The 15,553-nt window shown below is 44.2% G+C and overlaps 1 protein-coding gene across 5 annotated transcripts in view; it reads left to right on the top strand.

Annotated features, from left to right (window-relative positions):
- Window positions 1-15,553, top strand: part of VWA3A (von Willebrand factor A domain containing 3A) — a 50,161-nt gene that overhangs the window by 16,453 nt on the left and 18,155 nt on the right. For 4 of the 5 annotated variants that reach the window (XM_082199626.1, XM_082199622.1, XM_082199625.1 and 1 more), the window contains 13 exons: window positions 1,221-1,346; window positions 2,557-2,665; window positions 3,446-3,511; window positions 4,807-4,932; window positions 5,923-6,061; window positions 8,084-8,187; window positions 8,479-8,559; window positions 9,340-9,434; window positions 10,112-10,231; window positions 11,143-11,217; window positions 12,162-12,306; window positions 12,990-13,182; window positions 14,384-14,454. In XM_082199626.1, the coding sequence (XP_082055752.1) occupies window positions 1,221-1,346; window positions 2,557-2,665; window positions 3,446-3,511; window positions 4,807-4,932; window positions 5,923-6,061; window positions 8,084-8,187; window positions 8,479-8,559; window positions 9,340-9,434; window positions 10,112-10,231; window positions 11,143-11,217; window positions 12,162-12,306; window positions 12,990-13,182; window positions 14,384-14,454 (1,450 nt within the window). The remainder of the gene's footprint in view (window positions 1-1,220; window positions 1,347-2,556; window positions 2,666-3,445; window positions 3,512-4,806; window positions 4,933-5,922; window positions 6,062-8,083; window positions 8,188-8,478; window positions 8,560-9,339; window positions 9,435-10,111; window positions 10,232-11,142; window positions 11,218-12,161; window positions 12,307-12,989; window positions 13,183-14,383; window positions 14,455-15,553) is intronic. The other variant, XM_082199623.1, reaches the window with a different exon arrangement.

The raw sequence follows: 15,553 nt of genomic DNA on the forward strand, positions 1-15,553 counted from the left end.
GAATATAGTGGTACCTCGGGTTAAGAACTTAATTCATTCTGGAGGTCCATTCTTAACCTGAAACTGTTCTTAACCCGAGGTACCACTTTAGCTAATGGGGCCTCCTGCTGCTGCTGTGGCTGTGGCGCCACTGCGCAATTTGTGTTCTCACCCTGAAGCAAAGTTCTTAACTTGAGGTACTATTTCTGGGTTAGCTGAGTCTGTAACCTGAAGCGCCTGTAGCCTGAAGCGTCTGTAACCCAAGGTACCACTGTACCTTAATCGCCTGTTCTAAGGTTAAACCAGGGGTCAGCAACCTAAGACCCATGGGCCACAAGCGGCCCACGGGCCGCCCCCGAACTGAGCCGCCTCCTTGGTGAGTCCCCACGTGCTGTGCTAAACCGGTGCGGTGCGGCTTGGGGACTCACTTCCATGGCATTGGGAACCGTGTCTGCGCAGATGCCGGAAATCACGGGCGCACACGCAAGATCTGGCCCACGGAGGGATCTCTGCTGGAGTGAACCGGCCCAGGCGAGGTAAACCTTGCCCACCCCTGGGTTAAACACTCACATGAGAGCTAGCAGGGAACACCAACAGTTAAATATCAGAAGCTGAGAGAGCTTCAATATGCTTCAGTGAAATTTTCCAATGTAAAACCCTTTCGGCAACATGCATACTGGCATTCTCCATTTCAGTGTACAATTAAACAATTATATTTAGCAAGGAATAGAACCTGGAATCTTCTGCACACAAAGCAGATATCCTCTGCCACTGAGCTACATGACATGAAGGTTCCACTTAACTGTGGTGACAGCTTTAAAGAAGACATCACTTCCATGAATTTTTCTAATTCCACTTTCAAGCCGTACAGACCATTGGTCAGCAATGGCTGAAAATTCCATAAGTTTATGTTGGGAGGGGGGAGAGTTTTGTCCTTCCTAATTGAAAGGCCTTTCGAAGACCAACACTGTTATTATTAGAGTTTATTTCTAGGCTGCCTTTTAGCCAGAAAGGCCTCTGAAGTGGTCATTCACAACAGTGGCGGAACAACATGCTGCAACCCCTGGAGTGGAGAACAGGTGGGGGTGTGGCTGGTGCCTGTCCTGGGGGGGTGATGTGCCCCCTGGGGGCATTGCGTGTTGCCCGTTTATTTCATCTTGCCTGCCTATCATACCTCTTTTGCTGGTATCTAATTGATGTACAATAGATTCCACTTTCAAATTATTGTTTTCCCCCTTTAGTTTAGATGAAGCAAGGCAATGGGTGCTAAATCTCAAACCCAGTGGTGGCTGCAATTTGCTCAAAGCACTGAAGAAAGCCCTTACAGTAAAAGAACTGAATTCACTGGTGATTGTGGTAGGAAGCTGGTAGGTCATCTGTCTGAATACATGGCAAGACACTGTCTTTTAGGCTGTACCCAATGTGAGTCCTGTTCAGAGTAGACCCATTGAAATGAACGAATTTGTTGCATTCATTTCAGGGGTGGGTGGGGAGGGAAGATCATTCCATCAGGCAGAAATGCTTGCTCTGGTAGAGCAATTTCCTTAGCACCACTTTGCATTTTCACCTGTATTATTTAAATTCCTATACTCAGTTCTAGTATAAGTAAGGGAGGAACATGTCTATCTTTACACTGTCCCCACATCATGCACAAGTTTATCACTTTTCCCACTCTCCTCCTATTCTTCTTAAGTCTAAAAGCCCCAAATATTGCAGGACTGGGATAGAGAATGTGGTTCTCCAGCTGTTGATGGACACTAGATTCACACATGCCATACACTTAAAGCTTAAAAGTACATTTTTACCTTTTATAGCATGGGTAGGCAAACTAAGGCCTGGGGGCCAGATCCGGCTCATTCGCCTTCTAAATCCAGCCCGCGGACGGACCAGGAATCAGCATGTTTTCACCTGAGTAGAATGTGTGCTTTTATTTAAAATGCATTTCTGGGTTATCTGTGGGGCATAGGAATTCGTTCACCCCCCAAAAAAAAAATATAGTCTGGCCCCCCACAAGGTCTGAGGGACAGTGAACCAGCCCCTTGCTGAAAAAGTTTGCTGACCCCTGTTTTATAGCATATATCTGCACATCCCCAAGAATCTTGGGAACTGTCATTTATTCCTCACAGAGTTACTTCCTCCACAGAGAGGCACTCAAATTACAGGTCCCAGAATCCTTTGCGGGGGAGCTTTAAATGTTTAGTGCAGGTACCCCCAAACTCAGCCCTCCAGATGTTTTGGGACTACAACTCCCATCATCCCCAGTGGTCAGGGAAGCTGGGAATTGTAGTCCCAAAACATCTGGACCAGTGGTCAGGGAAGCTGGGACCAGTGGTCAGGGAAGCTGGGAATTGTAGTCCCAAAACATCTGGAGGGCCGAATTTGGGGATTCCTGGTTTAGTGTGTATGCAGCTTCTGTGAGCCCCAGCCAACATGACCAATGGTCTCAGGGGTGATGATGTGAATTGTAGCAGTATCTGTATCTAGAGGGCCACTGGTTCTTCATCCCTTTTGTAGGAATCCATCCTGTGTTTGATATTCATGTGTGTGTTTTTCCTCCCCCCACCCTTCCCAAACCAGCCCAGATCAAGCCTCGGAAATATTGTCTGAGTATATCCAGGAATGTACCGTGGGGAGAAAGCTGTTGGTCCACACTGTCACATATGACTGTAGCAATCAAGTTCCTCCTGTAAGTTTGTCTGGGGAGGGTAGCGTAGCTTTGAGTCAAGACAGTCTCAGGTTCAGCCTCTGGTCGGTCTGTCTCTAGTTAAAAGGACCAGGCAAGTGCAGCTGACGTGGTAGAAGCTCTCCAGCTGCGAAGGAGGGAGAAATTCGAGTCAGTTCGTTTTTATAGGCCAGCCTCCTTAATTCACACTTCCCAAAGCAATATGCGAATCAAAGCGCAGTTCAATGCATTTCTTCAACAAAGAAATGTGTACAAAAATGCATATACTAGTGTGCTGGAAGATCCACATATCGGTGGATATTGTGTTAAAAAACCATTGCATAAGGGGAAATTGCTTTGCAAAAAATGTGTCTCTTAGGCAAAATTGCATAGATTTGCCCATCCCTAGCCTGGAGACAAGACTGAGCTAGGCGGCAAATTTCATCTAGTATAAGACAACTTTCTATGTTCCTTCTTTCACTACTTGAGTCTTACTGAAGCACACTAAGGACCCAGCTTTACATTATGTTCGTTATGTGGTTATGCCTACAAGTGCAGGGCTGTTTTTGATGCCATAGTTAGGTGAGCAACAACAAAGAAACACTCACCCCTTCTCATTGTTTGTTAGTTGAACTTTTTTGGGGCTGCCATTTCCCAGACATTTCAGTGCTTTCCGCCCGGACACTGTTTAAGAGGGCTGAATATCGGCTATGTCCAGACGTATGGCAACCCTAGGTTTAGTGAATATGGGGATTTATGCAGGCGTTCTGCACTCAACCATTTTCTTTGATGCAATCTATGCAGGGTGTGGTAAGAAGCATAGCAGAAGATGTGGGAGGCTATTATCATTGTTACTCCTCAAAGAGAGAGGTAGGTCACTCCTCACTTGGACAACTACACTATTTTAAAACGTTGTTAGCAAAGTACTTGGTGATTGCCTAGCCCTCTCATAAGGTTGTAGAAGTGGACAGAAAACTTAATTATGAGCTCATAAGAGTGCAAAGAGGGTGGCCTGTACCTGGCTATCCCCTTAAATAGGCTAGGGGTCACAGCCCCCACGCCCCTGCCTCTGATTGGCTAAGCAGGCACTGCCTGCTCTTACCTGAGAGCCCAACATGGCTGGAGGAGGGCAGCGCCAGGTGATCATCAGCTTCCCCACCTGCTCTGGAACATGGCATATTCCCTGAACCCACCACAGACATGTCGTGCAGCAATGGCCACCCGTGCAGAGTGCCAGGTGAGCAGATGCTCCCATGGGGGGCCGTGATGACAACCAACTTGGACAGCTTGAAAAGCGGTTGAGACAAGTACGTTGATGGTGCTATATAAATAAGTGTTAATGTGTAACTGAGGACATGGGTGGCGCTGTGGGTTAAACCACTGAGCCTAGGACTTGCTGATCAGAAGGTCAGCAGTTCGAATCCCTGCGATGGGGTGAGCTCCTGTTGCTCGGTCCCTGCTCCTGCCAACCTAGCAGTTCAAAAGCACGTCAAAGTGCAAGTAGATAAATAGGTACCACTCCGGCGGGAAGGTAAACAGCTTTTCCGTGCGCTGCTCTGGTTCGCCAGAAGCAGCTTAGTCATGCTAGCCACATGACCCGGAAACTGTACACCGGCTCCCTTGGCCAATAAAGTGAGATGAGCGCCGCAAGTCCAGAGTCGGTCACGACTGGACCTAATGGTCAGGGGTCCCTTTACCTTTAACTTTAATGTATAACTAAATACAATTTGTGGAGTCTGAGGCTACTTCATGAGCCACCATCCACACCCAATCTCTAAGAGGATCTCTTCCACTGATCTTAATCTCTGGGTTTGTCTATAAGGAAGGAGGTCCTCTTCCAGATAATTGGGGATTCATTGCATTAAAGCCTGCCAGGCTTTCGGTAATTCATTTTTGGTTCACTGTTTCCTCCACCTTTATTTTGAAGCTGCTGCTGCTTGCAGAATTTTAGCGTCTGTTTTAGCATTTGTCACTTTGTATGTTGCCATTTTAAAATTAACCTCTTAGTCAGAGTTTCCTGTGCTGTTAACTGCTAGGGGGTTGTATCAACAAAAAAGAAAAGAAAAATGCTTTAAATTAATAATAATAAAAGGTCACTAAGACAGTATACCCGCAAGAAATGAAGAATAAATCTGATTGGCTTTTTAATTCTGTTGTGTGATCAGAATTGTGACAGCACTGATATTCAACTGATTCTTCTTGAACGCCAAAAGGCCAAGGAGCTGCTCAACATCATAAATGAAATTTACCAGGGGAGGATGGGTGACACACTTTTTAACGTAATGAAACAAGTAAGTACCTGTTCTCATTTAATCGGCTGTTTTATTTTAAAAAGACCAGTAGATCTAAAAAAGCTGCTGGACATCTAATTAGTGTTCAGCCACAAAGAAACGTATTGTAGTGATACCATTATGTAAATAGTTCTGGTGAGTCCTGAGTCAAATTAGAGCTCTCTACTCATTTTATTTTATTATCTTAAAAACAGCAGGCATATCCCTTGCTTCAGCCAAAAAAGTCTCACGAATGGCGGCTTACGATTGTCAACGATAAGACAGTCTCTGTCCTCAGCCTCACAATCTAAACCTTTCTTTTACCTATATTTTTAAGGCCTTTAAAAAAAGTTCTTTTGTTTCAAAGTTTTGTGGAAGGTGTCAGCTTGGTATTTTGAGAGGCTGAGGAGAGGTTGTTAGTGCCTTTTAAAAATATTCCACACAGTTGAGACCAAGCGGTCTGCACTTTTTTTACATATAAAAAAGAAAAGCCTTGATGTGTTTGCTGTATGTATTGTGACAATCTTTTTCTTCTTCTTTCCAATGAGAGAGGCTGGGGTGCAACTTTGGAAATTATGCTGGTGCCTAGGAACATAAGAACTCTGCAGGATCAGACCAAAGACACGTCTAGGTCAGAATCCATTGGCTTATAGAAGCCAGCCTGTCACCCCCAGAACACCTAAAGACAATAGTCCTTTTCTGCTGTTGTGGCTCAGCAACTTGCAATAACCAAAAGGCATATTGCCCCTGAATGTGGATGTTTTGATCAATGCTACATATTTTTAATGAGTGTGGTTCTTTATTGGGACTACATTTCTACAATATCTGGAAGGCACTGTGTTGTCTACCCTTGATCTTAGGGAGTGGACAATAGAAAAAATGTAGGAAAGAGATAAGTAGATTGGAATGCCTTTTTAAATGTTCCATTAATATGTTCCCAGCTTTTGGGCGTTTGTAGGAGAAATGCAAATGCAGGATTTTGTAGATGAGATTTTAAATATCTTTATTTAGGGTTCCATGGAGTGTTTGAAGCTTCCCTCTGAGACCTCCCTGCCAAAACCGCCAAAACATGATTGTCCTCTTGCAATACAAATCCCAAGCTTTTTGGCCCAAACCTCGGCTGAATGGTTAAAAACGAATGGACTAAAAGGTAAAGTAGACTGGAAGGGCAAGGGTTGGGTGTGGGAAACCTTCTTCAGCTTGAGAATCGTATTCCCTTCTGGGCAATGTTCTGAGGTCCATTTGCCAGTGGTGGAGGAGCCAAAGGCAAACATGGATGGCACAACAACAACAACAACAACAACAACAACAAATCTTTATTACAGTCATAGACCGGCATTTAAAAATCTAAAAAGCTCTTTAGAAAGCTAAAAGGTATTAAAACACAAGGTGAATGTAAAAGTCTATAAGAATTTTAAACAAGCTAAAAGAATCCAAAAGAAGGTCTGGAACATTGGGCAGGTGTGGAGGAGCACAAAAGGCTGATATATAAAGGCTTTAACTATCATTTACAGAGCACTCTGATATGCTGATTTGTGGCACAGGTCGTCCACCTACAAATCTCGAGTTCTGCTGTGCAGAACCTAGCAACACTATACGTTGTAGCAGGATCAGTATCCGAGAGCAGCAGGGAGATGTAAAATTGTCCTGTTTGCCCTGGGTGCTTATGAAGTAATGGGAAAATCAGGCTAGTGTGAATGTCTCTGTAATACAGGCACTGGAGAAGGACATGCACAGGGGCATTGTCTCTCCGGGTAGTCAATCTTCCTGTACTGGCCTTCAATAACGACCAAGGGAAGGGCATGACATTGAGCCAGGGTAAAAGCCCTTCGGTGTTTTGGGACTTCGATTTTAGTTAGATATGCCATAGAGGAGGCAAGGTACCTGGTGGATCCAATTGGCACTCTGTGTCTACTACACATTGTTTAATTACAGATAGGTAGCCGTGTTGGTCTGCCATAGTCAAAATAAAAAAATTCCTTCCAGTAGCACCTTAAAGACCAACTAAGTTAGTTCTTGGTATGAGCTTTCGTGTGCATGCACACTTCTTCAGATACACTGAAACAGAAGTTGCCAGATCCTTCTATATAGTGAGAAGGTGGGGAGGGGTATTACTCAGAAGGGTGGTGGGAATGGGAGATTGACAGATAGCTGAGATGAGCCTGTTGACGACTCTTAACGACTGTAATAGGTCTTACAGGAAAAGGCAAGGGGTGAGAAGGTGAGAAATGGCTTAGTCATGTATAATGGGATAAGAATCCAATGTCTTTGTTCAAACCAGGTCTCTCCATGGTTTTAAGTTTGGTAATGAGTTGCAATTCAGCAGCTTCTCTTTCCAGTCTATTTCTGAAATTCCTTTGTAGTAAAACAGCTACTTTGAGATCTTGTATAGAATGTCCTGGGAGATTGAAGTGTTCTCCTACTGGTTTCTCTGTTTTGTGATTCTTGATGTCAGATTTCTCACCTTCTCACCCCTTGCCTTTTCCTGTAAGACCTATTACAGTCGTTAAGAGTCGTCAACAGGCTCATCTCAGCTATCTGCCAATCTCCCATTCCCACCACCCTTCTGAGTAATACCCCTCCCCACCTTCTCACTATATAGAAGGATCTGGCAACTTCTGTTTCAGTGTATCTGCATGCACACGAAAGCTCATACCAAGAACTAACTTAGTTGGTCTTTAAGGTGCTACTGGAAGAAATTTTTTTATTTTGACGTTGTTTAATGAATGCTTTAGCCTGATCGTATCCCATGTTAAGTAGAAGACCTGGAGAGAAGCCCAGGGATGAGATTTTAGTTGCCACTGCCTGTTTCCACGTGGATTAATTAGTGGGGCAAGGTCACGGGGAAATAAAGATAGATGGCACGACAGATGAAGATGTTACCTTTGTACAGTAGACTAGTTTCCGTATACACTCACCTGCCCCTTTCCATCCAAGCAAGAAAGAGGCACGACCAGAGTTCAGTGACACATCCCAGCCAGGCAAAAATACTCAGGCTGTGAAGTAAGGCCTGTGAGGGCTGTGGGAAGTTCCAAGTGGCAAATAGAGAAGCATTTGGCCTCAGGACCAGAGATTTTCCCATCCTTGGCCAAAAGGTTCCATGTGAAATGAAGCCTGCTTGATCCACCTGAACAGGCCTTTCATTTACCTTTTGGTTCCTTGTTTGCTACAGCCAGGAAATTAAGCCTTTATCAAGTTTTGGCACCCAATGCTTTTTCCCCTGTGGAAGAATTTGTGCCCGTCCTTCGGAAAATGGTATCGTCCACATTACATGAGGTAAGTAAAGAGTTTTAGATTAGAATCTGGAGGCCATGTGGTCCAACACCCCGTACCCCACATGGCCAACAGCCCAGAAATGAAGGGCGTTGTAGTCCAACAACAGCTGTAGAGGGTCACAGGTTTGCCACCCATGCTCTGTTGGCTGTTGGCATTCGTCAGGTACCATTCTTTGCCCACCCTGAAGCAAACTGTCACCAGAATGATGATTTGGTTGTCAGACTTGTTACCGGAACATAGGATTAATTTTATCTCTCTCTGCCTCTCTCTCTCTCTCGCTCCTTGTTTCAGAAAGCAATGACCCAGTTTGAATGGCACGATGGGACGATTAAAAATATTCACGTTGATCCACCCATACTGTATGACTATCAGGTGACTGAAGGACCTAGACATGAATCCCCACAGCCAGAGTTAATGGCATTCCAGTTTAATCTAAGCCAACCGCTCTTTTTGTGTGTAGTTTTGACTAAGATGCGCATGTCATCTAACCTCCCCACAAACAAATCAGAATGAAGGCTTGACAAACAGTTGTTGTCATCTAATCTCTCTGTGAACTTTGTGCACAGGTTGAAGATGAACGTAGGGAGCTACCTTATATTGCATTGGCCTATCTAGCTCAGTACTCTCCTCACTAGTATAGGGTAAGACTCAACATCAGATCACATGCCTTGCATGCAGAAGGTCCGGGATCCACTCCCTAACATCTCCAGGCAGGACTGGGAATGTCTCCTTTGTGAAACCATGGAGAGCTGCTGCCAATCAATGGAGGCAATACTGAGCAAGATTGACCAATGGCGTGGCTTGGTATAAGACAGCTTCCTATGTTCCTGTGAACTCTCAGTAAGCAGGTTGTCAGGAAGACACATCAGGACTGCTATAGGAAGAAGCACCCAAAGAAAAGGGAAGCAGTTATTATCAAGGCATCATGCTTAGCGTGAAGGCTATCTTAATTACATTTTGGTTCTGGGAGTTTTTAATTTATCTGAGGTGGTTAAGAATGGAGGGGGGAAAGGTGTATGTTGCCCATGAAGTGTGGTGAGAAATATAGTGGAAGCCAAGAACGTACTCAAAGAATGGAACGGTTGCTGAAGCAGTTGTTTGAAATGTGCAAGTAATCGTTCTCATCAACTATGTTTTGAATTGCGTCTACAGAAACGGCTTGGCAGACTGGTGAGGATGTATGAGAGGCGGGTAGACTGGCTCTCCACAGCTAGTAGGAGAATTTGGGGGACTGTTTGTGAGAAGAGGTATCAGTGTTTTGCTTATCCACATCCAGTTTTGTAAAATGATGCCCTAAATTGCCCCTCGTGTGTGTGTGTGTGTGTGTGTGTGTGTGTGAGAGAGAGAGAGAGATGTATTCTGAACATTTCCATGCCACCCTACACATGACAGTGTACAAGAAATAATGAAAAACAGATATTATTAATAAATTTGTTGCCTGCCCTTCACTCTAATGTCCCAGTATAGCTAATAGAATGGCACCAGGGCTTATGGGAATTGTAGTCCAACAGCATCTGGGGAGCCACAGGTTCCCAATCCCTATCTTGAAATATGGATGCTTCCATGCATTTGGTGAGTATGCATGCTCAGAATCTGCTTTTTTAAAAAGCTCTGTCTCCGTAGCTTTTTTAAAGGCAACTGGAAGCAGGGCACAAATTGCCTAAAATAGTTAGGGATCAGAAAAAGTTAGTCTTCATTAAGGGTCTCCCTACCCTCTCCCCTCCAGCAGAGCTTCACACACATGTAGATGTAGAACGTTCCTTGAGCACAATTCCACTCCCATCTTCAAGAAATTGAGCTACTGAGCTATTACCCCAAAAGCCTTTGACACCAGTATAGTTTCCCTTCAAAATTTCTAGACAATAAAAATGGGGAAACGTTGATCTAAACGTTGTGTCTCTGATGCTGGTGGTCTCTCATACAGGATTGTCATTCTTATTGATGTCTCCAAAACAAATGCCATGTACATCATTCATATCCAACATTCTCTGCGACTTTTACTCGAGGAGCAGATGTCGAGCAAGGATTTCTTCAATATCATAGCGTAAGTAACTGCCATGCGATGGTTGCAACCATTTCTTGGGGGTAGGTCTGTCCATGAGCATTTGACATCCTTGCTAAATTAACCTTTTGATTAATGGGCTACTAGCCATGATAGCTAGGACGCGGGTGGCGCTGTGGGTTAAACCACAGAGCCTAGGACTTGCCAGTCAGAAGGTCGGCGGTTCGACTCCCCGCGACGGGGTGAGCTCCCATTACTCGGTCCCTGCTCCTGCCAACCTAGCAGTTCGAAAGCATGTCAAAGTGCAAATAGATAAATAGGTACCACTCCAGCGGGAAGGCAAACCACATTTCTGTGCACTGCTCTGGTTCGCCAGAAGCGGTTTAGTCATGCTGGCCACATGACCCGGAAGCTGTATGCCGGCTCCCTCAGCCACTAAAGCGAGATGAGCGCCGCAACCCCAGAGTCGGCCACGACTGGACCTAATGGTCAGGGGTCCCTTTACCTTTACCTTTAGCCATGATAGCTATTGCTTTGCCTCCAAGGCAGGAATGCTTCTGAATAAAAACAGTTGCTGGAGTGGAAAGTGCTCTTGGGCTTGGTTCTTGCTTGCAGGATTCTCAAAAGCATCTGGTTGGCAACTGTGAAAACAGGATGCTGGACTAGTTGGGTCATTGACTTCATCCAGCAGGCCTCTTCTTATATTTTTATTCCTCTGAATGTTTAGGCTTAAAATAGCAGAAAGTACCCATTGCAGCTCAGTGTCCGAGAGCGCAATCCTACACATGCCTACTCAGAAGTAAGTCTCACTGAGTGCAATGCAACTTACTCCCAGGTCAATAGGTGTAGTAGAATTGCTACTGTTTATGGAACCTGAACTGCTCAAGCATCTTCTGTTGCAGGCTGATATGCTGTGAAGCAGCATTTAGTTATTTGCTCTGTGTTTCTTGCAGCTTTGGAAATGACATTAAGGCCTGGCAGGCAGAAATGGTTCCTTTGCACCTAGACAACCTACAAAGGGCCTGGAGGTAAGTAAAACACCTTTTAAGGGAAGCCTCACTGGCGAAACCCCCTAGGTTAGTGATCTTTGTTCAATCCAATTTTCACATGCATTTAAGATTACCTAGTTGTGGACTAATGGGAGTCATGAATGGGTTCAGCTCCTTATTTGTACACAGCTGGTATAAAATTAGAGAAGGGACTCATTTAGGGGAGATATGCTTATCCCAGAAATGGAATCAGTTTGCACATCTCTCCCATACAAGTCTGCCCTTGCCACCACTCAAAAACAGGAAGTGGGATTTACTCCATCTTCCTATTTCCCTGCTTTCAGGCTATGCCTGGAACTGTTTATAGGATAGGATTTGGGGACTTGTGGCCACCCACAAATTGTGGCTTCCCACAAGTTTAGCTTCATCCCTGACCATGCATCATTCTGGCTGGCGCTGATGGGATCTGCAGTTTAACAACATCTGGAGGGCCACAGGTTTCCCATGCCTAGGTATGCTGAAGAGTTCTGATGCAAATGGGGGCAGAAATTGCCAATGTACGCTTATTTCTACCAATGCAGCAAATACGATTGGTATTTCCTTCTGTGGTTTGTATTCTGCAAACGATACGTAATCAATGACTTTTCCCACCATTTGCATTGTGTTTCCTTTGCGTTGAAATGAACGGTGTGGAATTGCATAATAATTACATAATTATTTACATAATTAATTATGTCAATATCTGTGACATATAGCATTATTTCCCTCAGAAGCCGAATTGCAGCTGAATGGAAACAGCAGTGTGACAAATGTGGGCCGGAGCAGAAATCAATGTTTTCTTTTATCCCTACCTGAGTTTGTCCTAGGATTGTTAGCATGAGCCAGCATGGCAGTCATAAAATGTTTGGAAGCCATGGTTAGTGTTTTGATGATACTTGGGCATTTAAAAATAAAATAAAAAAACTGTTCAACACCTCTTCTAGCTGGGTACTGACCCTTCAGTGTGAAGGCACTAGAAATCTTATGACCGCACTTAGAAGAGCTGTGGAGATAGACTTTAAAGATAAAGACAAGCATAAGTCTCAAAGCATTTACCTGCTTACGACTGGAGTCCCTGACCAAGAAAAGGTGGGTAAAATCCCCAAACCAGCTTACCATCTGCCCAGAGCTGCTTGCTAGATTGTCTGAACTATTGCATGCTAGCTTTGCACTTGCAGAGAGACTTTGACGCCTGTATGTATTCAAACATGTGTTCTCCTACATGCATTCTAAGCATAGGAGCCAACTCCAGGTGGCTGTGGGTGAGATGGCCCCCTGGACTCTAAGGTGGTTCTGGCTCACAGGGCTTGTGCTGCGTGCTCTATGTTAAGTTTGACCCAGGGGCCAGTAACAACCTCCAGGCTTCTGTATGCAGACTCTGCAATTCTTCTCAGGCCACGCCCCTCGCTGCCCTTTCTCTGTGCATTCCTTCAATACTTTTTTGCCTGGCGGGAATGTGTCTTTGAGTGGTGCAATGACTCTTACTTGCCAGGGCAGAGAGATGTGTGCGTCAACCACTGGCTATTGCCTGGCTGGAAGGTTGACTACTGTACAGAGTCATTCTGGCTGCTCTGCCCACCTTGCCTCTCACGGCAACCAGCCTCCAGAAAGTTGCACATGAGGAAATGCAGCCCTCAGTTTGGAAAAGGATTCCCACCTTGCCTTACAGACTGTGATGACTGCGAGCGCTATACAAATGCTAAAATTGTTGAATTAGTATCATCAAACAATACTCCCAAGTGGTTCCAATGGCTTATATTCTTGCCTTCCAGCATGCCATCTGTTCTTACCTGGCTGAGGTCTGTGGCGGCTGTGACTTGAAGCTGCATGTCTGTCTGTTCAGCGTCGACGGTTTCTCCCTGGATGATATCCCGCCGCGTTATGCAAGTCTGAATGAAACGGCTGCGATTTGTAAAGAAATCGCCCAGACTGCCAACGGTCGGTTTCATTGGTTTGGAGAGACAGGTATATGATGTTCAGATGTTTTGTTTGTTTGTGACATGCATTTTAAGGATTGCAATTTGTTTTAAACTGTTTTTAATGCTGTGTTTTAAATGGCATGGATCCCTGGCCCAAGGAGCCCTGGGACACACAGTGTATTTCTCAGGGTCTCCAGTGCCTGGGATGCTAAAGGACTGACTACCTTTGCTAAGATCAAAGGAGGAAACCTTGCTAATAAAGCTGCAACCTGCAGCAGTACAGATGGTGTAGTTTTATTCAGAAGATAGTGACTGTTGGGTGTTTGCAGCCCAGCATTTAGTAAAAACTTGTTTACTTGGGCTTCCCTGAAATGATAGCCCTGTACCTTCTGCCCAGTTATCTGTAACACTGATTCAATGTATATTGTAAACTGCTGTGAGATTACTTTTAATGTAAGCGATATAGAAATATTATCAAATAGATTACATTAAATTGTTGTGACCCACCTTGAGACCTTAGGGTGAAGGGCAGGTTGTTGCGGTTCTTCACTTGCTCACAAACTGTACACGTGGTTTTGAACTTGAACTGGGAATCTTCTGCAACCCTATTGGGACCTCCTTTTACTTTTAGAAAAACTTTTCCTTTACTTGCTCACGCTCCCATCCTTATTCAGCTCCAGCTACAAAAGCTGAGTCTGCTGAAGAGGCAAGAGACCCTCTTGGCTGTCTCTTAGTGCAGACCCAGGTCACTGAGCCTGAGCTTCCACAGCCACCGCCCACCGTGAACCACCATAGGCAGGATTGGCAGCAACAGCAGCAGATATGTCCTATGCTTCTGATAATATTTTATTCTTTTACTAATTATGCTGTTTTATATTTGACTTCCTTTCACCATGTTTTATTTTGAGATTTTTAAAAAGATGATATTTTAGTTGCCTTGATCGTGCACTTAATTTTCTTCAGTAAAGTTTTATTTTGGGTTGTTTTATTTGACGTTTTAATGTAGATTGTAAGCCGCTTTGAGATTATTTTTTCTTAAAAATATAAAGTGGTATAGAAATGAAACGGACAACAACAACTCAACCCTACAATGTTTCAACAGAAACAGTTCTGGGACAATCAATGATCAATATGCTTCTCCGTGTTGCAGTTGCTTACTGATCTATTAAAAAAAATTAAGCGCTAGGGAGTTTAAGGACGGTCCTTCTGCTAGCCTTTTTTCCTCTACTTTTCTCTCCTCCTGTTAGGCATCTATGAAAGTGACGATATCAGCATTATCCTATCTGAAATGGAAAAAGCTGTCAACTATTCTCACAAGGTATACATTCAGATATTCTTCTTCTGAAATGGGTGCTGTGTTTGTTAGGTTGAACGGAATGCATCTGTTCAGACATGTACAGGATCTGCTTTACATTTAAGAACTTAAGAAGACCTATTCTGGACCACATCAAACCCTAGTTGGTCCAGCATTCTGTTACCCACATTGACCAACCAGACGTCTATGGGAAGCACAACATGAATGCAATAGACCTCTCCCACTTGTGTTCCCTCAACTGGGACTTGGGGGCATACTGCCTCCTATATTGAAGGTAGTACATAGTTGTCATGATGAGTAGCCATTAATATCTTCCATTAATTTGGCCATATCCTCACCAGGTGCTTATACCACTTTAATAGTCATGGCTCCCCCCTCCTGGAGAACCATGGTAGTTGTGATTTCTTAAAGATACTGTGAGTTGTTAGAAGACCTCTATTCCCCTCACAGAGCTACAGTTCCCAGAGTGGTTTAGCAATCTTCCCAGGGAACTGTAACATTTGGGTGCTGGGTGGTAATGGGGGGGGGGTCTTCTAACAATGCTCAGAACCCTTAGCAAACTACACTTCCCAAAATCCTTTTGGGGGAAGGCATGGCTATTAAATTGGTATAAGAGTGCTTTAAATGTATGGTGTGGATGTGGCCATTGTCTCATCCCCTTGTAAATCTATCCACGTTGGTAGCCATCAGTTTGGTGACAGCCTGAATAGGCTGGTGTTCCATTGTTAAACCCATAAAACATGAAATGGAAAGGTGAATTTCCAAATTTGCAATGACATAGGAACTGCATCCTCTTAGGTTCATGGACAATGATGATGGATCACTTGGGAACGACAACATCATACTGTGTTGATGATAATTGATGGCTTGGGAACAGCATCTAATGTTGATGATGACAATGATGATGATTTTTCAAATTCTTATCTTACATTCCATTGTCAGGTTTGGCCCTCCAAGACAGCTAACAACCAGATTGAAACAAGAACAAACTATGTTCAGTGTTCCAACACAAATTCAAAGAGACTGTGATCTAAATAATAATACATAGACCATATCAGAAGAGAGAACAAGAAATATTTTTTTTTAATCGATGCATAAGGCA

This window comes from Podarcis vaucheri, assembly GCF_965113315.1.
Source record: "Podarcis vaucheri genome assembly, chromosome: 14".
NCBI lineage: Eukaryota > Metazoa > Chordata > Lepidosauria > Squamata > Lacertidae > Podarcis > Podarcis vaucheri.